This window comes from Quercus suber, unplaced genomic scaffold, assembly GCF_002906115.3.
Source record: "Quercus suber isolate HL8 unplaced genomic scaffold, Cork oak 2.0 scaffold_365, whole genome shotgun sequence".
NCBI lineage: Eukaryota > Viridiplantae > Streptophyta > Magnoliopsida > Fagales > Fagaceae > Quercus > Quercus suber.
The window spans coordinates 299,015-325,835 of NW_027069817.1; the positions used below are offsets into that span (position 1 = coordinate 299,015).

At 34.1% G+C, this 26,821-nt stretch overlaps 1 protein-coding gene and 1 non-coding gene across 2 annotated transcripts; both read right to left on the reverse strand.

Moving 5' to 3' along the window:
- Nucleotides 1–6,032: 6,032 nt before the first annotated feature.
- On the reverse strand, nt 6,033–8,901 carry LOC111988099 (uncharacterized). Its single transcript, XR_010623789.1, has 3 exons — nt 8,680–8,901; nt 6,375–7,193; nt 6,033–6,241 (listed from the first exon to the last, which is right to left on the reverse strand). It is a non-coding gene; the product is annotated as an uncharacterized LOC111988099 (transcript).
- Nucleotides 8,902–20,447: 11,546 nt separating this feature from the next.
- LOC111988103 (cytochrome P450 86A22) lies at nt 20,448–23,686 on the reverse strand. Its single transcript, XM_065760408.1, has 2 exons — nt 22,573–23,686; nt 20,448–22,230 (listed from the first exon to the last, which is right to left on the reverse strand). Exons 1-2 carry the CDS (start codon nt 22,860–22,862, stop codon nt 20,889–20,891), a joined length of 1,632 nt encoding a protein of 543 aa, XP_065616480.1. The 5' UTR covers nt 22,863–23,686; the 3' UTR covers nt 20,448–20,888.
- Nucleotides 23,687–26,821: the final 3,135 nt, after the last annotated feature.

Sequence of the window (26,821 nt, forward strand, 5' to 3'; positions counted from 1 at the left end):
CTTGAAGAACCAAAAGAAGAGCAAAGCCTTACATTTTCTGATTTTTATTCACTAATCTTCTCTATTACAATGAGTGCATGCTATTTATATGACATGACTGGAAATATAAAATATAAAAAACGTAATAAATAATAAAAACCTAAATAAAAATTGATTTGTCTGAAATTAGCAGATCCAAAATAGGAAAAATAGCTAACAACGTTCTAAATAATAAAAGCCTAAAATTAAGGGAGATTTGGTCCAAAACTAGATGCTCCAGACTAGGAAAAATATCTACTGATATAGAGCTGGAAAATCAATCAACCATTAATCCACACCATAAATCATGCCCAATTAAGTCAGATCAGCCCTCAATAGCTTGGATTAAATTTATTACGCCTTTATCTTCCTTTGGGCCAAGCTTGGAATGTCCTCCGTTAGAATCAGCCAAAATCTCTTGAACAAGCCCATTAAGTGCTTCTTTGATCTTCTTGGATCTTGCTTTAGTAATAGGCCCAACTGGAACATGCAATAGATCCTTGAATGCTTGTTGATTCTCATCATCCGACCCCAAATAGAGAATTCAGAAAAAAAAAAAAAAAATTTAGAAAATTAAAAAACATCATCCGGGCAACATGTAAAAACCAAAACAGGTTGGGACATGCCGAGAAAGGGAGAAAAAAAAGTTTTCGATCCGAGCGGTTTTAACCCGACCACAACTAGAGAATTTCGAAAAAAAAATAGCAAAAAAATACAAAAAATTGAAAAATATCATCCGGGCATCATTTAAAGCCAAAACGGGTGGGCCAGGCTAAGAAAGGGCAAAAACAGTTTTCGTTCCGAGCGGTGTTTACCCGAACCCAGCTAGTGTATTCCGAAAAAAATAGCAAAAAAGTTTTTTAAGAATTCAAAAATATCATCCTAGCATCATTTGAAGCCATAACGGGTCGAGCCAGGCCCAGAAAGGGAAAAAAAAAAAAAAAAGATTTCGATCAGAGAGGACTTTACCCGACCGCAACTAGAGAATTCCAAAAAAAATAGCAAAAAAATTCAAAAAAGTGAAAAATATCATCCGGGTATCATTTAAAGCCAAACCGGGATGGGACAGGCTGAGAAAGGGAGAAAAAAAGTTTTCGATCCGAGCAGTTTTTCCCGGCCCCAACTAGAGAATTCTAAAAAAAAAAAATTTTAAAAAAAGCAAAAAAAATCAAAAAATTGAACAACATCATCCGGGCTTCATTTAAAGCCAAAACGGGTCGGGACAGGCCAAGAAAGGGAGAAAATTTTTTTTCGATCTGAGTGGTTATTACTCGACCCCAACTAGGGAATTCTCAAAAAAAAAATAGCAAAAAAATTCAAAAAATTGAAGAACATCGTTCGAGCAACATTTAAAGCCAAAACGGGTCGAGAAATGCCGAGAAAGGGAGAAAAAAAAAATTTCGATCTGAGTAGGTTTTCCCCGACCCGAACTAGAGAATTCCGAAAAAAAAAATAGCAAAGAAATTCAAAAAATTGAAAAAGATCATCCAGGCATCATTTAAAGTCGTAACGGGTCGGCCCAGGCCGGCAAAGGAAAAAAAAAAGTTTTTGATCTAAGCTGTTTTTACCCGACCACATCTTGAGAATGCCGAGAAAAATTGCAAATAATTTCAAAAAATTGAAAACCATCATCCTGACATCATTTCAAGCCATAACAGGTTGGGCCATGCCGAGAAAGGGAAAATAAAATTTTTCGATCTGAGCGGTTCTTATCCGACCCCAACGAGAGAATTCCGAAAAAAATAGCAAAAAAATTCAAAAATTTGAAAAACCTTATCCGGGCATCATTTATAGCCAAAATGGCTATGGCCGTGCCGAGAAAGGGAGAAAAAAAAAAAAGGATTTCGATCATAGAGGTTTTTACCCAACCGTAACTAGAGAATTCTAAAAGAAAATGAAAAAAAATTTAAAAAATTGAAAAACATCATTCGAGCATCAATTAAAGCCATAACGGGTCAGGCCATGCCGAGAAAGAAGAAAAAAAAGTTTTCGATCCGAGTGGTTTTTACCCGAACCAAACTAGAGAATTTCGAAAAAAAAATGGCCAAAAAATTTAGAAAATTTAAAATTATCATTCTGGCCTCATTTCAAGCTAAAACGGGTCGGGACAGGCCGAGAAAGGGAAACAAAAAGTTTTTGATCCAAGCTGTTTTTTCCCGACCCGAACCAGAGAATTCTAAAAAAAAAAAAATAGCAAAAAATATCAAAAATTGAAAAATCATCCGGGCATCATTTAAAGCCAAACGGGTGGGCCAGGCTAAGAAAGGGCAAAAACAGTTTTCGTTCCGAGCGGTGTTTACCCGAACCCAGCTAGTGTATCCGAAAAAAATAGCAAAAAAGTTTTTTAAGAATTCAAAAATATCATCCTAGCATCATTTGAAGCCATAACGGGTCGAGCCAGGCCCAGAAAGAAAAAAAAAAAAAAGATTTCGATCAGAGAGGACTTTACCCGACCGCAACTAGAGAATTCCAAAAAAATAGCAAAAAAATTCAAAAAAGTGAAAATATCATCCGGTATCATTTAAAGCCAAACCGGGATGGGACAGGCTGAGAAAGGGAGAAAAAGTTTTCGATCCGAGCAGTTTTTCCCGACCCCAACTAGAGAATTCTAAAAAAAAAAAATTTTAAAAAAAGCAAAAAAAATCAAAAAATTGAACAACATCATCCGGGCTTCATTTAAGCCAAAACGGGTCGGACAGGCAAGAAAGGGAGAAAATTTTTTTCGATCTGAGTGGTTATTACTCGACCCCAACTAGGGAATTCTCAAAAAAAAATAGCAAAAAATTCAAAAAATTGAAAACATCGTTCGAGCAACATTTAAAGCCAAAACGGGTCGAGAAATGCCGAGAAAGGGAGAAAAAAAATTTCGATCTGAGTAGGTTTCCCCGACCCGAACTAGAGAATTCCGAAAAAAAAAAATAGCAAAGAAATTCAAAAAATTGAAAAAGATCATCCAGGCATCATTTAAAGTCTAACGGGTCGGCCCAGGCGGCAAAGGAAAAAAAAAGTTTTTATCTAAGCTGTTTTTACCCGACCACATCTTGAGAATCGAGAAAAATTGCAAATAATTTCAAAAAATTGAAAACCATCATCCTGACATCATTTCAAGCCATAACAGGTGGGCCATGCCGAGAAAGGGAAATAAAATTTTTCGATCTGAGCGGTTCTTATCCGACCCCAACGAGAGAATTCCGAAAAAAATAGCAAAAAAATTCAAAAATTTGAAAAACCTTATCCGGGCATCATTTATAGCCAAAATGGCTATGGCCGTGCCGAGAAAGGAGAAAAAAAAAAAAAGGATTTCGATCAGAGAGGTTTTTACCCAACCGTAACTAGAGAATTCTAAAAGAAAATAGAAAAAAATTAAAAAATTGAAAAACATCATTCGAGCATCAATTAAGCCATAACGGGTCGGCCATGCCGAGAAAGAAGAAAAAAAAGTTTTCGATCCGAGGTTTTACCCAACCAAACTAGAGAATTTCGAAAAAAAATGGCCAAAAAATTTAGAAAATTTAAAATTATCATTCTGGCCTCATTTCAAGCTAAAACGGTCGGGACAGGCCGAGAAAGGGAAACAAAAAGTTTTTGATCCAAGCTGTTTTTCCGACCCGAACCAGAGAATTCTAAAAAAAAAAAATAGCGAAAAAATTCAAAAATTGGAAAACATCATCCCGGCATTTTTCAAGCCATAACGGGTGGCCAGGCTGAGAAAGGGCAAAAACAGTTTTCGTTCCGAGCGTGTTTACCCGAACCCAGCTAGTGTATTCCGAAAAAAATAGCAAAAAAGTTTTTAAGAATTCAAAAATATCATCCTAGCATCATTTGAAGCCATAACGGGTCGAGCCAGGCCCAGAAAGGGAAAAAAAAAAAAAAGATTTCGATCAGAGGACTTTACCCGACCGAACTAGAGAATTCCGAAAAAAATAGCAAAAAAATTCAAAAAAGTGAAAAATATCATCCGGTATCATTAAAGCCAAACCGGATGGGACAGGCTGAGAAAGGGAGAAAAAAAGTTTTCGATCCGAGCAGTTTTTCCCGACCCCAATAGAGAATTCTAAAAAAAAAAAAATTTAAAAAGCAAAAAAAATCAAAAAATTGAACAACATCATCCGGGCTTCATTTAAAGCCAAAACGGGTCGGGACAGCCAAGAAGGGAGAAAATTTTTTTCGATCCGAGTGGTTATTACCGACCCAACTAGGAATTCTCAAAAAAAATAGCAAAAAAATTCAAAAAATTGAAGAACATCGTTCGAGCAACATTTAAAGCCAAAACGGGTCGAGAAATGCCGAGAAAGGGAGAAAAAAAATTTCGATCTGAGTAGTTTTCCCGACCCGAACTAGAGAATTCCGAAAAAAAAAATAGCAAAGAAATTCAAAAAATTGAAAAAGATCATCCAGCATCATTTAAAGTCATAACGGGTCGGCCAGGCGGCAAAGAAAAAAAAGTTTTTGATCTAAGCTGTTTTTACCCGACCACATCTTGAGAATACCGAAAAAAATTGCAAATAATTTCAAAAAATTGAAAACCATCATCCTGACATCATTTCAAGCCATAACAGGTTGGGCCATGCGAGAAAGGGAAAATAAAATTTTTCGATCTGAGCGGTTCTTATCCGACCCCAACGAGAGAATTCCGAAAAAAATAGCAAAAAAATTCAAAAATTTGAAAAACCTTATCCGGCATCATTTATAGCCAAAATGGCTATGCCGTGCCGAGAAAGGGAGAAAAAAAAAAAAAAAAGGATTTCGATCAGAGAGGTTTTTACCCAACCGTAACTAGAGAATTCTAAAAGAAAATGAAAAAAAATTTAAAAAATTGAAAAACATCATTCGAGCATCAATTAAAGCCATAACGGGTCAGCCATGCCGAGAAAGAAGAAAAAAAGTTTTCGATCGAGTGTTTTTACCCGAACCAAACTAGAGAATTTCGAAAAAAAAATGGCCAAAAAATTTAGAAAATTTAAAATTATCATTCTGGCCTCATTTCAAGCTAAAACGGGTCGGGACAGGCGAGAAAGGAAACAAAAGTTTTTGATCCAAGCTGTTTTTTCCCGACCCGAACCAGAGAATTCTAAAAAAAAAAAAATAGCGAAAAAATTCAAAAATTGGAAAACATCATCCCGGCATTATTTCAAGCCATAACGGGGCCAGGCGTGAAAAGGCAAAAACAGTTTCTGTCCGACAGTGTTTACCCGAACCCAGCTAGTGTATTCCGAAAAAAATAGCAAAAAAGTTTTTTAAGAATTCAAAAATCATCCTAGCATCATTTGAAGCCATAACGGTCGAGCCAGCCAGAAAGGGAAAAAAAAAAAAAAAAAAGATTTCGATCAGAGAGGACTTTACCCGACGCAACTAGAGAATTCCGAAAAAATAGCAAAAAAATTCAAAAAGTGAAAAATATCATCCAGGTATCATTTAAAGCCAACCGGGATGGGACAGGCTGAGAAGGGAGAAAAAAGTTTTCGATCCGACAGTTTCCCGACCCCAACTAAGAATTCTAAAAAAAAAAAAATTTAAAAAAGCAAAAAAAATCAAAAATTGAAAACATATCCGGCTTCATTTAAAGCCAAAACGGTCGGGAAGGCCAGAAGGGAGAAAATTTTTTTTCGATCCGAGTGGTTATTACGACCCAACTAGGGAATTCTTAAAAAAAAATAGCAAAAAATTCAAAAAATTGAAGAACATCGTTCGAGAACATTTAAAGCCAAACGTCGAAATGCGAGAAAGGGAGAAAAAAAATTTCGATCTGAGTAAGTTTCCCCGACCCGAACTAGAGATTTCGAAAAAAAAATAGCAAAGAAATTCAAAAAATTGAAAAAGATCATCCAGCATCATTTAAGTCATAACGGGTCGCCCAGCCGCAAAGGAAAAAAAAAAAGTTTTTGATCTAAGCTGTTTTACCCGACCACATCTTGAGAATACCGAAAAAAATTGCAAAAAATTTCAATTGGCAGTCACCAGAATAGATCTGGATAAAGTTTCTGCCCAGAAGCTAGAATTATAATAGGTAAACACTCTCATCGGACTTCTAGAAGGACTTGACATTGAACTGTCTGGAGCACTACAGAAAGCACCATGGGGAGGGATCTGTATATTTTGCATATGCAAAGGTCTCCGTTTAGGTGATGAAGAGAGAAGCGGATTATTGAAAGGATTAACTGGTTTCAATATCTCCTTTGAGTTCTTTAGATTGACAACAGGGGATTGATCCTTGTGCATTCCACTTCAGCAAAGGAACAGAAAAAATTGTCAGAGATGGAACAGGAGATAGAATTGACATATATATAACCATAGCAAATTTACCAATCACCACAGCCACAAAGAAAATGATGATTAAATAACAGGAGCAGACTCACCTGGAAGGACTGTTCATAGTGGTTTTGTTACCATTTTCATAGTCAGAAGCAAGAGGGCTAAGGAAACGTGAGTCAGATGGATCATCACTATCAGTGGAGCTATCACTAGAAAATGAAGCAGTAGCTATATCAGCTTCAGCATCCGCAGGATCTGCCCTGTTCAGGACACATCCAGGTCTTGGAAGGGGGGAAAAATGCGACTTAGAGCCTCCATCAAATCCTGGTTTTGCTGATGCACTGATTCCTGAGTTAGTACGCCCAATTCTAGGAAGGTGTACCCAGGAAGTGGGAGTGGCTGGGCATGAGGCCTTTCTGCAAAACTTTGACAGCGTGACACTTGTGTGGAGGGTGATGGTGATCTTGAAGGCACCCTGGATCGAGTCCCCCTTTCTGAAACAGTGTCACTACAACGTCTGCAAGACCCTCCTGATCTACTGTTGCACTTTTCTTCAGATGCACTCTTAAACTTTCGGTGTATTGAATCAATGAAACTTTCCCTGTTTGCTTTCTTCTTTACTTCTTTGGATGAAGACTTTCTCCACCACGAAGGCATGCTTATGCAACAAACTTACAGAAATGCCCAGGAAAAAGAAAACTTAAGCTCTTGGAGCTAAAATCCTCTCTTTGGTTATATATAAGCTATCACATGTAAACCATGTTAACCAGATTTGGACCTGATATGTCAGTAATTACAAGATCTAACTCAATGGCCTTATCCACAAAATCTCTTCCAAAACAGAGAAAAAAGAACTGGCCAGGTCTTTTCTGGAGTGTCAACCAGAGTAGAGTGGTTCAAGAGGCATTGTACTCTATAAGGACCTGTAGGGAAGGATTAAGTGTCAAATTTTGTGGAAAACAATAACAAGTGAAAAGAAATACTACATGTACAAATATTAAACTTATAAGATTAAGTATATATGAAATATAATGGGAAAACGAAACAAATGAGCAGCACCAGAGCAACATCTCAAGGCTAATTCGCATTATGCCCCACTACAGAGTACAGACCCATGTGCCCTAATCCCTTGTCTGGAAGTGAAATCCACCAAATCCGCACCATAATGTGTTTGTTTTCTAGCATCTTTCCAGCAAATTGATGATTCAATTCTATAGGGAGATAGAGGTTCTAGGTTTGGAAAGTAGCTGGAGCCATCATGCACTTTGCAAAGTTTCTACCCACTTTGTCTAGGCCCAACCTTATTAAAGTCAAACTGCCAAGGATGTCTCCTTGATTACGTTGCTTCAAACAGCTTAATCTACCTAGTAGGTTTCTTCACTTGCTAGCTGGTCTTGAATAAGATCCATATAGCATGGCAAACCATCTACAGCCACCAACTACACGGCTAGGAATCATATATCACTTTCAAACAGGTCAGTGTCAAGCTAACAGAACAATCAGAATATTGTCAAACCAAGACGGATCATACTGCTAAGGAAAACTCCATATTCTTGAGATGAGATAAAGGTTGCTTTTCTGATTATAGTTCGTATCCATAGGCATTGCTGCTGTAACTCTATTATTTAGAAACAAGAAAAAAACCAGCAACCTGATTTTAACATTATCAGCTTGGCACATTTTCCTAATAACGTTCAGTAGCCAAGAAATTAAAAGCCTTGTAAACCACTCGCACCCAAGCCTTTAAATTTTCAGTTATATTACTTATGTTTACGCGTCAAAATTTTGTTTATAAGGCTAAACCTATCCAGAAAGCATGTCCCTTTATTGAAAACCAAACCAGTCATCAACATCTATAGCTCATTCCATGTCAGATTTTAAATAATAAAACCATACTAGACAATGTATTCTGCTCTAGCATGTTATACCTTGATAATATGTCATTCTCGATACAGATCCATCCTTTACTTACCATTTCAACTATATTGCTAAGACATACTCTAGCTCAAAAACCCAAAACACACTCTTTCAAGACAGATCTACCTACTCAACCATTCATTTCAACTAAAATTACTCCCACAAATAACCAAAATAAGTACCCAAACAAGCACAAACTCATTCACACAAAGTAAATCACAAAAATGACTTATAATCAAAACCCATCTCCAACTTCACCTGAAATTGAAAACACCCAAGTGGGCAACACCAAAAACACTCACAATTCAAGTAACAACAGAAGACACAAAATGATTCCTTTTCTTCAAACACAGTAACCAACTCTCCCAAGTTAAATAATTTTTTTTTTAACCAACAACTATAACCATGTATTACAAAACAAACTAGAGTAAAAATAAAATAAAAATTTGTAGCTCAAAGCACCAAATCCAAAACTCTTAACAAAATACTTACAGTCACACTACAGTGTTTGCATATCCCTCAAAAAACAATGACCCTCTTGAACAACCACCAGTTCAGAGTGTCACAGAAGCCTAAGAAGAAAGAAGAAGCAAGCACAGAAGCTGAAAAGGCACAGAGAGATAGAGATAGAGACAGAGAGTCATAGATGGAAACACATTTTAGACAGAGAGAGTGAGTTTTTTGTTTTGTTTTTGTTTTGTTTTTTTTTTAAGGATTAGAGTTTGTCTGAAGCGTTTAAGTGATTGTAATTATTGAAAACAGGAAGACGCGCTTTAAGACGCGTGAGCATAGTAATAACATGGGGAATTTTTAATCGTGACCGTACGTTGTGGAGTGATGATGTAAGCGGTCTTGATTTGTCGATGTGTGATGCAAGATGAACATGGGGTTATGGTGGTAAGAGGAGCATGTGATTCTTTACTTTTGTGTGTGTGTTTTTTAACGGCAACTTGCAAAATTATACTCCATTATCATTATGCTTTTTACGCAATTGTGGTTTTGGGGTAAAGATCCTTACTTTTTTGTTTATTTGTTCTTTGGCCCTCACTTTTTGTGTCTTTTCCTTTTTGGGCACATCACGTTGACTTCTAAGTTGTAAGTTGTGAGACATAGGACACTACGCTTAAAACAAAAATTATAGAACCACATAAAATAAAATAAAAAACCACAATATTTGCCACAATTATTCACATTAGCTAATAATAGAAAAAAATGATGGGTTCACATGAAAATGACAAGCAATCAATCATAGTTTGACACATAAGATAATTGTGACAAAAATTGTGATTTTTTATATGATATACTAAAAAAGTAATTGTACAAGTACAAATTATTTTACAACATTTTTATAAACTGTTGATGTGAAAAATTCTTATTGAATTTGATATGAGCTCACCACTAGAGTCACTTTTTTACTTACCAATAATTACCCACCATGTCAACTATTTATAAAATAGTTTATGTTTTTAACATTTTTCGATACTAGTATTACTCGGCTTGAAACCCAACTTAGTTTCCTTCAATTAAATTAAATATTTGGATGCATTATTTGACAAAATACAAACAATATTACCATTTTCAAGGATAATTAAAGTCAATACAACTATGAATTTGAATTTGATTGGTTAACTTTAAAAAAAGTATTCAATTTGATTGATGAACCTAATGTTAAGGTACTATATAAAATTCTATCTCGTTGCTTTCCTTTTTTATATAAAAATATTGGTTTTTTTTTTTTTTTTACTCCGAAAATATATTAGATAGTGTGTAAAAATCATTTTTAACATTTAGTACGTAGTTTGATAAGCTTAAAGTGCAACTCATATTGCCATTGGTTTATGTACGACATTTTAAATTTCTAACTAGGTTGTAGCATGTGTTTATGTGCAAATATATATATATATATATAATAGTGCTGATGATGGGGCGGTTTTATCTAGGTAAGTGAGGTAGTCTTCTCGATTTTCACGTTGAGAATTATGAATGATCACTTAACACTAAAATTAAGAAACTTAAAATGAATACTTTGCCCAAAATTAGACTACAATCTACATATAGAAGCTAATTTGGACTTGATTTGGATTTGTGCTTTAAATTTAATATATTACATTACTACTAGGTTCTAACATGTACTTATGTATGGAAACATTCAACAATAATGACGATGAGGTGATATTATCTAGATGAGTGAGATGGTAATTTAAGTTGTTGTACTGAATATTATTATGAATGAATCGCGTGACACCAATATTAAGAAGATTAAATTAGACATGTGGCTTAAAATCATACAACAATTAGAAACTAATTTGGATTTAATTTAAATTCTAATTTTACTTTGACTAATATAGTCTGTGTGTTATATAACTTTTTTTAATACAACTATAATTTTCAAATGAGGAAAAAAAAAAGCTTAAAAAAATTTCCAAATGAACCCCAACTATGAACTATGTTTGAACTGGAATATATTTCCAAAGCTACAGGAAGTAGGTACGTTTTCTCCTACTGTAATGGAATATTCAAAGTTCTATTAAACACTTTAAAAAAAAAAAGTGATTTTTCTATTAAATTTGATAACAACAGGAGTAAAATGCTTATATCCAATAGTTAAGGAATGTGTTGCTCAAATTCGAAGTTTAAAAAGGACATTTCATCAGCACCATAGCCTTTAAATATGTTTTTAAACGGTAACTTAAAGATAAGATGATATTTATTCCCATCATGATTATGGTTTTAGGATTTGTGGTTTGGGCCCAAGATTCCTACTCTATTGCTTATTTACTTTTTTGCTTATTTGCTGTTTGGTCCTGTGCTTTTGTGTTTTTGGGTATTAGCCCGTTGACTTGAAAAAGTTGTTAGTCTAATGGGGGAAGACACAAGACCATTAGATTAGTTTGTGATTCGACCCGGAAATCAACCCATGGAGTGTCTCGAACTACTATAAAAAGAAAGAAACCATTGAATGAAGAGCAACTGAGTTGGCTGTTTGTTGCTAAATTAAGTTTTTAATTAATGGTGAGTTTAGAACGATCATATAGGGATCATTTTTAGGCATAAACAATGTTGCCATCCACATCATCAATATATTCAATTCCATAAAAGCAACAATTACGCTTTCATACTATATACATAAAAGACCATGCTATATAAACTAATCTATTTATTGACAGCTATCTACTTAAACATGTGACAAAATAGTTTTGATGTGTAACTAAAATAGTAATTAATTCAAATTCGACATATATTTTCTTAGATGCAATACATTAAATTCTCTAATCAAATTCAAACACATTATATTTAAATATTTTATTTTAAAAATATAAATAAAAGAGTAATACTACAGTTACAAACTATTTTATAACGTTTTTACAAATTATTAATGTGGCAAATTCTTATTAATTTTAATATGGGTCCTCCACTAATATCACATTTATGTTTATTAATGATTATTTGAAAATTACTAAAGCTACATCAACAGTTTGTAAAAATATTGTAAAATAGTTTATGTCTGTAATATCACTCTAAATAAAAACATCCAATTACATTGATCAATAAACACAAGCAGTATTATCTCGATTCAATAATATGTTTGGATTTAATTGGAATAACTAGTGAATTATAATATAATGAACTATACCAAAATTTTATCCTTATAAAATTATGTTAACCATGGTGATTATCACCATTAAAGAGAATATCAAAATATAACATACATAAATAGTCAAGAGTTTTGTAACTAGGTTAATAATATCGTTTAGTCTCTTTTATGAGAAAAATCAAAGTTCGGATCCTCACCCTCACTTATTAAACAATTTAACTATAAAGAAAAATACATAAACCAAATTTATTAAGACAACAAGCGGTAATAAAGGAAAAATCACTTCTATTTAGTATAGGCTAACGCAATTTTACTACGCATAAATCAATAGATCACGTAATTTTTTTACTATTTATATTTATCATAAAAATATTATTAAAAATTTCTTAAAGCAATTTACAAACAAATCCAATTTTAATATATATATATATATATAAACCACAAACGATCGTTGGGAATCGGGAGAGTGGCTATGAGAAGACAATATGTAGCAAAAAACACTAGCGTTAATGCTCCCAATTGCCAAGAAACTGAAATAAAATATTCAATTTGATTGCCGATTTTTCTTTTCCTAGAAACCATACAACAACAGAGGAAAAGAAGGGAACAAGAAACCTTTTTCTTTTTCCTTTTATATTCTCTGCATTTTTCTCACAAACCAAGTAGAACATAGAATTTGAGTTAGGCATTCTCATAATTACCAACCATCAAATTTGAATGCCGTGGGACATATGGGCCACTTACTACTGATAGCTGGTGATGCTCACTTTCAGTCCTAAAGGGCACTTTGCAGCTTCGGTAAAGGAAAAAAAAGTTTATGGATGCTCGGTCATTTCTTTAGTGGACTATTGTTTATCAAAACTTTTGTTATATAATTTATTAACAATTACTTTAAGAATATCCTTTAATATGATCTTTTTGTAAATAAATTAGATGTTTTTAAAGTTCAAATCCCTCGAAAGTGTTTAATAAAGCAGGAGAAAACTAATTTACAACTGTAAAAACTTTTCTTTTTCTATGTAAAGAGATTTGTTAGAAACATCATGAAGCATTAATTAAACTACAAAACTCTTCACGACAAGTTACAATCCTGTAAGATTTGAACTTAGGTAAAATCAAGTGCTAGATAACAAGAATCAACATCACACCTTCGTCCTTATGATTCCAATCAGAACCTACCTCATACCAAAGTCGTAATAGTGGCCATGACCTTGAGTGGCTACAACTTACAATTGTGAAACAATCAAAAGCAATAAATACAATTGCTTCTATCAAAATGTGTCATGTGGCAGTGATTAGTTATTACAATTACATCATTGTCACTGTAAAAACTAAAGTGAGTGAGAAAGCTCCTGGGCAATATGTAACCATTCACATTGCACGTCACATATTTGAGTAAAGTGAAAGATAAGGCAATAGATAATAATAGAAGGCAAATGTGATATAGTTCCGGTCAAATTGCTGTCCTAAACACACATATAAAAGTTATTAAAAAAAAAAAGGTTTAAGATTCTTAAATATTTATTAATGGTGCCAAAAACCTTGTAATAAAAAAAATCACCAATAGTATTTTTGTCTAATGGCAGCGTCACTCTTGTGGCCTGTGGGTGACTCAATATCTTGTATTTCATCCCAGCAATTCTATCTAGAAAATAAAAAATCGTTTATGAATCTCTCCTCTCATAAAATAATTGTCTTACCACGTTTTCAACATTTAAATAAATGTTAATTCTCCTTATTTTAGTATATTGATTTTAAATATTGATGATGATGTAAAATTCAGTATACTCATTTAAAAATATATATATAAATGATTTTAGAAATTTTATGGTGTAGTTATCTTAAGAATTCTTAAACATCCTAATCCTCGTAATGTAATAAATAAATGATGACTTGAGATTAAATTCCATTGTCTTGGGTTTTTGGGCTTTGCTTAAGCCCAGTCCCTTCGGCCTACTTTGGTCGGCCTTTCAAGTTTCAAAGCTTTGCACTCCATGGCCGAAAGCAACCTTTCTGCTATTAGGCTAGCTAACCAAAAAATAAAATAAAAAGAAGAAGAAGGAAGAAATACTATCGGTGAGTCACACTCAAACATAATGTTATCACAATGGACTTGGTTTAGGTCCAGTGCATCTAGTGCACTGGATCCAGTCAAATAATGACACATGTATAAAAATAGACACATGTAATCACCTCAACGGATCCAGTACTACTGAACATTAGACCTAAACCTAACCTGTCACGAATAAGCTATAAAACATAAAATTTTATGTAAATGCACGTAATATTTTATGTTTATCTATAAATGTATCAAATATAATTCTTTAGATTTCATATTTGATTGAGAAATGAGATACTAAATTAATTTCTATAATTTATTAATAGTATAAATAGTTTATTTTGTTACAATATTGGGGAATCAATTTTATAAGTCCATAAATATAAATCATTACATCTAATTAACTCTAATAATATGATTTCAACTATAATTTAGTTCTTAACTAATAGATTTGTGAAGGACTAATAAATGTTAGTCATAGTGTTTACTATACCTAGTGAAAAGAATAAACTTGAGGATGGTTGTGTAAACTTAAAATTTCTCAAAGTTTGAAAATCAAACAATTTAAAAAGTGTTTGACAAATATATTTTTGTATTAATCAAGTAGTGAGTACAAGCTCTATTTTGATTTTTTTTACAAAAGAATACTCCTCTGATTTTATCTTCTTTGAACTTGACTTGAACAAGAAATTCTCTTGGCTTTGGTTGGAGGAAGGATTGAACAATCTTCACAACAAATCTCTAGCTTTGAGCTTGTTAGAGATTTGTTTTTCTTCAAGTTCTTCGAAGATTCTTGGATTTTATGTTGAAATTCTTTTTTAGAGATAGAATTTCTCCAGAGTTTTGCCTTCTTGAAAAGTCGGTGTTGAAAGTGAGAGATGCTTTATATCTATAGTGGTTTTAGAGGATAAACTCCACTTTGAATTGATATGCTTGAAGATATGTAATAGAATCTAATTGGCCCAAATTTTGCTTAGAGATAATTATCTCTATTTATCTATTTTGATAAAGATCATATTTTGATAAAGATAATAACCAACAAAGATAAATAACTATCTCTGTTTTATTTATTTATTTTAATAAAAATAATTATCCATCAATTTTGAATAGAAAATTTATCTTTACTTTATTTATTTGTTTTAATAAAGATAATTATCCATAAATTTAGAATAGAAAATTTATCTTTATCTTGTGGGACAAATGACACGGGGCAAATTTCAATATGCCAATGTGATGTCAATTTGGATGACACATCTCATTATTTGATTTAATTAATTTAATGACATATTAATTTGGAATTTGTCACAAAATTTTTGATGTGGCATTTTGTAATTGGGTTGACAATTTTTTTCCTTCTACAGGTTGATACGAAAATGAACCAAACTTAACTTGTAATCTTGCTTGATGATGATTTGAAATTGACTTGTATTTAAAATAAAATAAAATGAATAAATCCTAATTTAATACATTACTAGCTTATAACTCTGACATATGCACGGGTGCTGTACACATACATTTTTACCTAATTCATAATAGATGGTACACATTCATAGTATTACATAGATATATAATAAATTTGAGTTGAGTCTAATTATGTTTTTAAGTTCAACTGGAAGGACACTTGGCATGAAACTGAAATTTATTTAAAATATAGAGACATTTGACATCATATAATATAACAAGACATTTATAATGCATTTAGGAAGTGGTGAAAACTGAAGCTTATTAGAGTTTTTACCTTATTTTTACTAATATTCATGAGTCCCATTACATTTTTTGGTACTATTCATGAGTCCCACAGTACTTTCAGCAAAAAGTTTTCACTTTTAACTAAGTAAGCTTATCTCATACAAAAACTTGAAACAAAATTAGAATACAATTAGAACCTAATTTGGATTCTTGATTAATTTTTCTTTTATGTACCTTTCACTTTAATATAGCATGATATATGATATACGATTCGGCTCAACTCCTTTATAGCCATAACTATATGAAAGAGGTTGCAAGCTGGTGGAAAAGTTAGGGAAGGATAACCATAAGGTTTACACTGGCATATTCCACAATGAAGTTTTCAACAAATTAAATTTAGGGTGAATGCATTTTTTGCCTTCTTGAACACTAAAGAAATTGAGAATTTTCATTTGCTGAGACTATGAAAACCTCATTTGAGAGATACTGAAAAGTACAGGACCAAAATAACACGACAAATGCAATTATACAAGACATTGATATCCATCTTTTATTGGTCCCATGTTGGCTGTTGACCAAGTGCCACAAGAACTTACTATGGATACAACCCCATTAGTCAGATACCTTAACTTGCACGTAAATAATTATGGGAAAGTGACTTTGAGTAAAGTATCAATTAAGTTTCTTAATCAGCCAGTTATTTGCATTTACACCGTGAAAAAAAGTACAAGGAATCATTAATTAAATTTGTCAACTATCGTAATCCATGTCAGAGTCCTATTATTATTGCCTCAAGTCCTCCATTAATAAAGCTGTTATAACTTATAAGACTGTCTTTTTGTTTTTTGTTAAGAAAATGTTATAAGACTGTCTAAGTTGTTCTTAACCTGCCAATAGTTTGCATTTACGCCATGAAAAAAAGGTATAAGAATTAATTAATTAAATTTGTCAATTATCGTAATCCATGTTAGATTCCTATTGTTGCCTTTATAGCCTGCGTTTGGATAGCAATTTTTCTTACTCAAAGTAAAGTTGCGTTTTGTGTTTTTTTTTTTTTTTTGCCGGCTTTTTTGACTTTGGGGGACAAAATTTACTGTGCACGTACTGTGTATATACTGTTTATGCACTGTTCATGTACTGTTTACACATTAAAAAATATTAAAAATAGGTCCCACGATACTATTCATATATTTAAAAATTATTTTGCTACAGTGTTTTCAGCAACAATCAGTTTTTAGCAACTTTCAGCAACAATAAGTGCTATCTAAACAAACCCATAGTCTATTCCTCTATTAATCAAGCTGTTATAAGACTATATAGCGGAAATGAATAAAATAAATAAAGTTTCCATTTTGTAGCCATTTACTTCTCATGGGTCTCACTTGTAATTTCACAAACATAGATATATATACCTCAACACCAGCGAGGCGTATAATACCGGCATATATAATTTTGCTATGACAACTGACAACTTTCCAAGATTCATTGTTTTTTTTTTTTTTTTTTAAATAAATATTTTCGAAATTAAAATAATTCATGATTTTGTTTCAACAAAATTTATGCTGTCCATCGTCTTTGTATCAAGATTCAAGAGAAGACTATACGTAATTGACAAGAAACCCAATATGGAAGACAAATCATGTGCTTACTGTTTACTTCATGATGCGGAGTGACTTCTTGTAGGAAATAAATCCATAATCTGGCCTTACTGTTGAAGAAGATGAACAAAAGAAGACTGAAACATAGTTGTTTTGTCAATATCAAAGAACAACATAGAAATGGCATCGTTTGATATAAGTGGGGAGTTAATGAGGTTTTTATTTTTTATTTGTTTATTTTATATAAGATATAAATTTTATTCTAATATAATCTAAATGTATATGTGTGTGAAACTTTATCTTAAAAACTTAAACCCATAAGCGGAATTAGGGAAGTGTCAAGGGGGCTATGGTCCCCCCTAGCTTTTGAAATTTTCCATTAGGCTGGGTTTGGATAGCAGCAGACCGCAAGTCTGCATTTTTTTTGTCTGGGTTCCGTGCATTGTTCACGAAACCCGCAAATATGGAAAAACGTAAATCTAACTTTAAAACTAGGTCTCACAGCACTATTCACACATTTAAAAATTATTTCGTTACAACATTTTCAGTTTTCATTTTTCAACAATAAGCGGTATCCAAACAGACCTTTAATTTCCTTTACATTTGGTAATAAATTTAAAAATTACACAAAAATGTATTCACCGGCCCCCTTTGAGAAAGTTTCTTGGCTTCGCCACTGCTTGAACCCCAACACTTGTCTCCTACACCTTACAAACTCTTGTACTTGTAGAGTGATGTTAAGGTCTAAAATTTCACAACAAAGCCCATTCCATAAAAAAATAAAGAAGGCCCAATTCATGCAGCAAGAAGAATCAACATCAAGGCCTTATATATGTTCAGATTTCCAGCAAAAAAGGCCATTAAAAAGTCCAGCAAATTCCAGTGAAAGAGTTGGGACGGGATCCCCAGAGGCTGCCAGAGGCTCGGGATCCTCAGGATGTGCAGCACAGCTAAAGTGAATTAAAGCAGATTTGAAGAGAGCAAAGAGACAAAAGGCACGTGGACCTTATAACCCAGGCATGCAGTGGAAGTACAAAGCAAAACGCAGGGCTTTGGTTCCAACCATTTGAAGAAAGAGACAAGGAAAAGTACGACTGGAAAAGCTGGAGCAAAAGCCAAAAAGCCTCAGGTCAGCCAACGGGAAAATCTGGAAATAGGAAGCTAGCTAGGAGACTTTCATCTAATCGCAACAAAAAGAAAGAAACTATAAAGAAAAGGAAACGACATAATCCTGAAGCAACCAGGCACGGGACAAACTCTAAGGGGCAAAAGGGAGAAATCACCAGTACCCCAAAGCTGGATCTGTGCTATAAAAGAAGGCATGATGCAGAATAGAAAGAGGAGGGAATCGTTAAGAAAAACTCTGTAAAACTCAAGAAAAACAGAGGAACCGCTCCCGATATCCCAGAGACAGCCACTATAGCATATCCTTGGATTCAACAAATTCAAACTTTGCAAGTCTTGGAAGCTTGAATAGCTATCAAAGTCTGTAACTTTTGAACTTAGTTGAACCTTGTATCATGTGAATATAGAACTATAGGAAACGCTCTGTAAAATCAAAAGAAAACAGATGAACTGCTCCCGGTATCCCAGAGACAGCCACTATAGCACATACTCGGATTCAACAAATTCAAACTTTGCAAGTCTTGGAAGCTTGAATAGCTATCAAAGTTTGTAATTTTTGAACTTAGTTGAACCTTGTATCACGTCTTAGTGAGCATATTGTAATCTACAATCAAGAAAATAATGAAATACCTTATATTGATTTGAGGATCTCTAACAATTATTTTGTGCATTTCTTTATTGCATTGTCTTCCTTTACTGTTTCTTGCTAAAATCCTTCTCATCTAACTATCTTGGAAGGCAAAGCTCAAGCAAAGCCACTCGGACTTGAGTTCCAAATCTCACAAGTCTTGTGCAAAAGCACCAAGTCTGTGAGAATTGGGGCCAGGATCCTCGTGGCAGAATCATTTTCATGAAACTCATTTACATATATGTATATGTATTAAAATGTATGTCCTAATCTAAGAAACTAACAATTATTTGAAGATATACAAAAGCACCAAGTCTGTGAGAATTGGGGCCAGGATCCTCGTGGCAGAATCATTTTCATGAAACTCATTTACATATATGTATATGTATTAAAATGTATGTCCTAATCTAAGAAACTAACAATTATTTGAAGATATGTGTAGTGTGTTTTGTTTTGTTTTTTTTATGTAGCACCCATAGAGATAAAGGGAAAGGACAAAGCTCTATTACATAATAAACATGGAAAAGATCATATAGCTCAGAGAACCAGAGATTCTGGGTTCTTACAGGCCTAATACGTCTCGGGATCCCACGATAGTATGCCCGGGATCCCACGACAATACGCCCCAGGGTACTAAAAGGAATTGCATTTTTCATCTTGAGGAGCTTTATATGACTTGCGCATAACTTGGTTCGTAATCAGCCCCATCTAGCTGCGGTGAACCAAGCCCAGTCCACCAAAATAACAAGTATTTGGGTCCGGGATCCTTATCTCTACTTGGGCCTGTGTGCTAAGAAAAAAAAGCACTTTCACAAGTGATCATTACACTAAAAGTGTGCAGTGCTGATAAGTTTTAATGATTCAACACCGGCCACCGTTTTATTGAAACGATGTTGCTGCACTTAAGTGTAACTCAGCCTGTTTTCTGTTATTAACAGAACACGTGTATAGTTTTAGATATTTTCTTCTTTCTTCTTCTGTTAGATTGTATATAAATAGATAGATTCTATATCTATACTCAGTTGCTTGTAATCTCTCTCTTTCAATCAATAAAATCACTGAATTTTTACTCAGTTTCTTGCGCCTCTCTTTGAACGGCAAATATGATAAAAGAAATGGAACACAAATAGGCTCATGAGGCCGATGGAAATTATTAATCAGATATCAAGGCAAAGAAAAACGCATTACCACCACATCGAAAAAAAAAAAGCATTACAACGACCATACTTAAAGGAACAAAACTATTTTCTCAAATAAATAAAAAGGGAACAAGACTGAGTGCACGAAAAATTTCAATAATTCTAACCTAAATATTTTTTTATTTGGCAATATGCGATAAAAAATTCAATACCCATGTAAGGCAGAGGAAACATTGCCAGACCAAAATCCAAATAATCAAAGGCCGCGCAAAAAAATGCATAATCATGAAACCCAAAACTTCCTTCTTGGTTGGGTATTAGCCATCCCATTTGTCATATTAGACAGTTGCATTATTATTGTTACAAACTTACAATCAATATGTCATATAATATAATTTTAATGTTTCAAGTATTTGCTAGTTCAACATAATTTGGAATTCATCTTTTATTCTCTTTATTTCTTGAAGCATTACATTTATACTAAATGCATCAATACTTACTGCATCATAAGAAAGAAGAATTATTCAAATGTGTAACCTTTGGTAACAGCTCTTATTCCTCTGCCAACACTATACGCCCACCCTCCTCTTTCTCTTTCTTCTTTTTTTTCTACATATCATATATGCAACCTTGACTCACTTACCTGTCTTCTTTCCTCTATAGTAAATTATATATGAATATAAAAACTAATGGACAAACTCAGGTGATGACTTACCATGACAAAACCCTCATGACACTGCCATTTGCTTTAGCTCCACCATGGAATTGAAGTGAAGACCGAAGAAGGTCTCTGTCATGATGAATCACATAATACATGTTTTTAATTATTATAGTATATAACTATAGCATGTATCATATTCACAATTAATCAAGCCATCTTTTCCACCTCATCACAGTTACCATTTGTGAGACCAGTTTTACCACGTGTGTCACCAATATAAACTTTTTCCAAGATAGACTTTAAGTCCCTTGGGAGCACATTAACCTTGAGACCATACTTCATGAACAATGTCAATGACATCTTTTGCTCCACACGGTGGCCAGGCACCACCATCAGGCGGTGGCGCAACAACACTGCCGCTGCAATTGACTTCATTTGCAAATAAGCTAAGTCTTTACCTAAACAAATTCTTGGACCAGCATTAAATGCAACAAACCTATAGGAATCATGTACCTCAAATTTTGACCCATCTAAGGATAACCATCGCTCAGGCTTAAATTCTAAGCAATCATCCCCCCAAATGAATTTCATGCGACCAATTGAGTAAATTGAATATGTGACTGATGACCCTTTGGGAACAAAAGTCCCATTTGGCAAAATGTCATCAGCAACTACATGCTTTGAGTCCTCAGGCACAGATGGGTACAGTCTCAGGGTCTCGGACAATGCTGCCTTGAGGTACATCAATCGGTCAACTTCTTCAAACACCAGGGGCTCTTGCACCCACTTGGAAGTGTCATTGCCACGTGTCTCCATCAGGACGGTGCAGATTTCAGTGATGATTTTCTCCTCCACATTTGGATTTTGAATGACCAACCAGAAGAACCAGCTCAGCGCGACTGATGACGTGTCGCGTCCAGCTAGGATGAAGTTGAGCGCCACGTGCTGTAGGAATTCTTCTGAGTAAGACTCCTTTTTCTTCATGAACCTTGAGAGTAAGTCATCATGTGGGGTCCCACTGCCACCTTGTTGCTGACTCTGCAACTCCTGCTTACGCGTCTCGATGATATCGGTCAAGTATTTATCTATGTGTCCAAGGCTTTTGGTCATGGTGGTTTCCATTCCGAGCCCAAGCGTTTTCCTCAGCTTCCATACAACTTCAGGCAAAATAACACGCTGCAAAGTGGCTTCAGTGGCTCTGTCAAAAGACAAAGCAAAGCCATTTTCGGGCATGTCAGGAGATAGAGTTTGTGGGTCCTTACCAAAAGTCAAGCCACAAATGTTATCAAAAGTGAGCCGAAGCAAAAGGTCTTGAAAATCAACCGGCTTTCCTTCACGCTGAGCCGTCTCGAGAATTGGACAGAACCTAAGCTTAATTGCTCGGCTCACCCACCTAGCCATGGCTTGGCGCAAAGTCCTGGTGGTGAATTCCAGTGCGGCTGTCTTACGCTGGAACAGCCACGTGTCACCATCAGAGTTGAAGATCCCATCACCGAGCAAATCATGAAACGCGGCTTGCCACGTGGGACCCTTGGGGTAATTATCAAACCTGTTCTTCAAGATGTGCTCCAAGTTCTTGGGGTCGCACGTGACAGTCACGAGGCCTTGCTTCCGAGCTAGAAATGGATCAAAAGTGAGCCGAAGCAAAAGGTCTTGAAAATCAACCGGCTTTCCTTCACGCTGAGCCGTCTCGAGAATTGGACAGAACCTAAGCTTAATTGCTCGGCTCACCCACCTAGCCATGGCTTGGCGCAAAGTCCTGGTGGTGAATTCCAGTGCGGCTGTCTTACGCTGGAACAGCCACGTGTCACCATCAGAGTTGAAGATCCCATCACCGAGCAAATCATGAAACGCGGCTTGCCACGTGGGACCCTTGGGGTAATTATCAAACCTGTTCTTCAAGATGTGCTCCAAGTTCTTGGGGTCGCACGTGACAGTCACGAGGCCTTGCTTCCGAGCTAGAAATGGGATTGCGGTGATGCAGGTCTGGTACGTGCCGCCGCACGTGCGAAGGTTGTCTGTGATCCAGTCATGCATGCGACTTGAGTTCTGTACGAGACCAGGTAAGCTACCCAATAGAGGCCAGACACGTGGACCTCTCAGCGACCGTGAGATTATTCTGAACCAAATTAAATACGCCGCTATTGCTGTTAAGACCATTAACACCGTTGATATCTCCATGTGATCGGCGGACCCCACTAAATAAATAAATAACCAAAACCCAAAAACAATGCCAAAAGATTAAAGAAATGGCTGTGGTTGGAGTGTAAGTTTCAAGTTCTGCAAACGTCAAAGGCTAAAACTTTGAGCAATGAACGTAAAGGAAATGAAGTAAACCCAGATGAAAATGGACTTAAAGGAACAAAACCCAGATTAGGTTTATGAAACTTTTAACATATACAAAATATGTATGTGTGTGTTTGTATTGTGCGTAAGAGAAAAGAGAAGAAGGAAGCAAGAAATGATATTTTGGGACTGTGATGAAGCAAAGCAAATGAAAAAGGAAGAGAAAGGAGAAGCATGTGAATGAGGGAAATGAAGGTTGACACAAAGTGTTTTATAGGAGACCAGTGTAAGTGTTGAAAGGAACAGAGAGGGCAGCAATCAAATACATACACATATAGTACAGTTTACTACCTTTTCTCTATTATCTTTATCTCCCTCCTTCTTCCATAGACCATGGCCCTCCTTATCAGCTGGATGAATTATAAGGACAATGCCATTAATGCCCGCATATGTCGTTGGAGAAAAATAAGGCTAAACTACCACCGCCAGTATATTTTCGTAAACCGAAAAGAAAAACTAAGACGATAACATAAACTCAGAAAACATACACAAATTAAAACCCCTTTCGTTTTCTTCCTTCTAATTTGTTTGTTAGGTTGAAAGTTCCTCTCTGCTTTCTCTAAAGCTTACCTAAAAGTACAGCTTCATCTTAAATTTTGGCATTGAATGAAGGAGTAGAAGTAAGCGGGATTAGTTGAAAGAAGTGGGAACCATGCATTTGCGTGTGTGACATGTATTTTATTTTTATATAGAAAATTGTGAATTGAAAAATATTATATGGACTTTCTTTTTTTAGGTTAAGTGAGAAAAATTGAGTATATATATTTATTGATTATGAGAATATTACCAAAGCATGAGGTCTGCTTTGGTACATCACGTACGTAGGTTGATATAGTATTTCTCTATATATACTTTCTTTTTTGCTAAAACTATATAATATTATTAACCGATTTTTGGTTGTTTTGTCCTTCATGTGAATGGTTTGGGGTTCGGTGAGCAACCAACCAACATTTAATTTCCTCTCTATACCAGATTTGACGGCGTCGTTTTTGTCAATCCCGAACGATCATAATTCATAACAACCTGATTAACAAGTGCAGTATTAACAGGACAGCACTTGAGATTATCACCATTTATTTTGTTTTGGTGTTTTTTTTTTTTTTTTTTTTTTTTGGGCATACATGAAGTGATGAAACCACTTGACAGACCATAGATAATAAGTTTATGTGCCAACTTTTTTTTCTCACACACACATACATATAAAACTTATTGGGATAACATATTATAATTGATGAATAAACAAAATTATATAAATGATGGACTTATGTGAAATTGAAGATTAACTAATTATATTTAACAAGTGTATGAGTTTAGAAATTTATAAATTTTTTTGTGCAAACTGTGAATGGCATAGCCGCTCTTTAAATATGAATTAGCTTTTATTTTCCTCTCTCTTGTTCTTTTATACCATTTGTGTTTGTAGCAATGTTTTATTCGTTTTTTGCAAAGTGTTACAAACGCCATCTAAACCAAGATTTCTTGTAGTGTGATCAAGAGTCCTTCTTGCCTAATGCCCTATTGTCCCCCCGTTTGTGGGGCTTGTGTTCCTAGTTCCAATTCTCACAGTTTCAACAAAATAAAATATGAAGTTAAAAAAAAAAAAGAGTAAAAAATAGAAAAAGAAAAAGAAAAGGGTATATAATATGCTAATGCTGGGAATTTCTTTCTACCATGAGTTTTTGTTGAAATAAAGGCAACAGTTTAATTTATGAAAAGCAATAGTTCCCTTCTAGAAGATGGAATATTTTCCATGCATCAGTTATTTTACATGTATGTTAAGAGTATACACAGTAGTAGAGTCAAATTTTTAGCTTTTTACCTCCACAAAAAGTTAATTTATCTATTTTACATTCTCACATCCAACAACAGTAATTTTATTTTAGCTTTTAACACAATAAAATAATATAAACATTACAATAAAATAATATTTTATTCAACCACCAAAATACAACCACAATCAAAAGTAGTGTGAATGGATGGTGGACATTGGGAGAGACACGTAGAGGTACTGAGGAGAGAGACAAAAGCAGTGTGAACACATTTTTTTTTTAACCTTTCAGCTACCGTGCTTAGCTACTTCTACAGTGCACAACTACTTTTAGTTGTGCACTGTAGTTGTGGAGCCAAAAATTATAGCTTTGGCTCCACTATTACAGGTACATTTTGATATTTAATTGTGCTAAAAATAATTATATAGCTATTTATCACTGCTATTGCTAGTGCTCTAAGCTAATTATATACGACCTTGACTAATTCCTGCAGTTAGGCTTTTGTAACAAGTTAATTTAAGACATAAATTAAGGTGCACATAATACTATATATATTATTATGTATTTTTACGAAAATAAAATTAATTGTGCACGTATATAAAAAGTAAAAATAAAATAAAAAACACAACCACAATGACTTAATGCGTTCAAAGTTCAAACCAATAAATTATGCGTGTATTCCTTATTGCAAACCAATTTATATGCATCAGTACATAGTGAATCTGAAGTATTTTGATCATTAGTAAACCAAGTAGTTGTAGAATTTCTCAGTGTTGATTGGTGGGCTAGCTGGAATTACTCCCTTAAGTGATTAACCATTCAATTTCAATGTCAACAAGTACCCTGCTACTGCCTCTTCAAAAAAAAAGTACCCTGCTACTGCTACATTGTCATAACATTAAAAGATTTTTTTTTTTTTTAATTTAAAAAAGCCCCCATATTACTTTTATATTGAGTGTGGGAATTTGGCACGCCATATTCAACCAAAGATCAGCATGCAATTTAGGTAGTAACTGGCTAACTGCCCAGATATTCTTCCAACAAGAAAAATCCATTCAAATAGTACCAATGCTTTTTTGTATTTTCTACCCAAAAAAAAAAAGCTTTTTTTGTATAGCCCTGCGTATATATATAATTTTATTTTCTATCCCATAAAAATTTTCAACTTTGATTTTATTGGCAAAGTATTTTTTCATCAAATGCGGGAGTGACTCACAATTTATCTTGCACGTTCTCGCAGTGTACGTGGGTTGAATAATATATAAAAATGAGAAATACAAGTAAAAAATTATTGGATCATATTAATGGATACATTTAAGATAATTGTTAATAAATCATAATAGAAAAATTTTAACACCACTTTTATAGAAAATATAAAAAATTGTCAATAGCATTTATTATTTTACATTTTCTTAATAAAATGTTAATAAAAATAACTCCTAAACCAAGAAGAAGAAGAAAAAATTGTAATATGCTAGTGATGGGACCTTGTAGGCTGTAGCTACGTACTTTGAATAATGTTGAAACGAAGGGGGAAGCAATTATTTCATTTCTAGATCATGGCAGTAATTGCTATTAATTATTTCAACATCCGTCATTAATAGCTAATTATAAATGAGCTCGCCTAATTCCTCTAATGTTATACACAATTATACATCAATCAATAAATACTAAAAATTGACTTCAAATATTATGAAATAGGGTTAGAACCATTTGCTTAGAACTTTTTTTTTTTATGAAGCATTTGCTTAGAACTAAGAGTGTATTTGTTTGGAGGTGAAATAAGATAGATGAAAAATTTTAGAGAGAAAATAGGAAATAAAATGAGGAAGGGTGTTGTTTGATAAGGAGAGAGGGAGAGAAAATTTTTTGGTGGGACCCAAGCTTTTTCCACATGGTCCCACCCAAAACTTGTCTATCCAAAATGGAGAGTAAACTTGGTGAGAGGAGTTTAATGGGTGAAAGACAAAATTGCCCATTGCACTAATTTCGTCTAGTTGATTTGGGTTTTTTTTTTTTTTTTTT

Coding starts and splice junctions, on each gene's coding strand:
- LOC111988103 (XM_065760408.1), bottom strand. CDS start 22,862: ATGGAGATATCAACGGTGTTAATGGTCTTAACAGCAATAGCGGCGTAT. Junction 22,231..22,572: donor GAGCACATCTTGAAGAACAG/GTTTGATAATTA, acceptor CTTGAAGAACAG/GTTTGATAATTACCCCAAGG.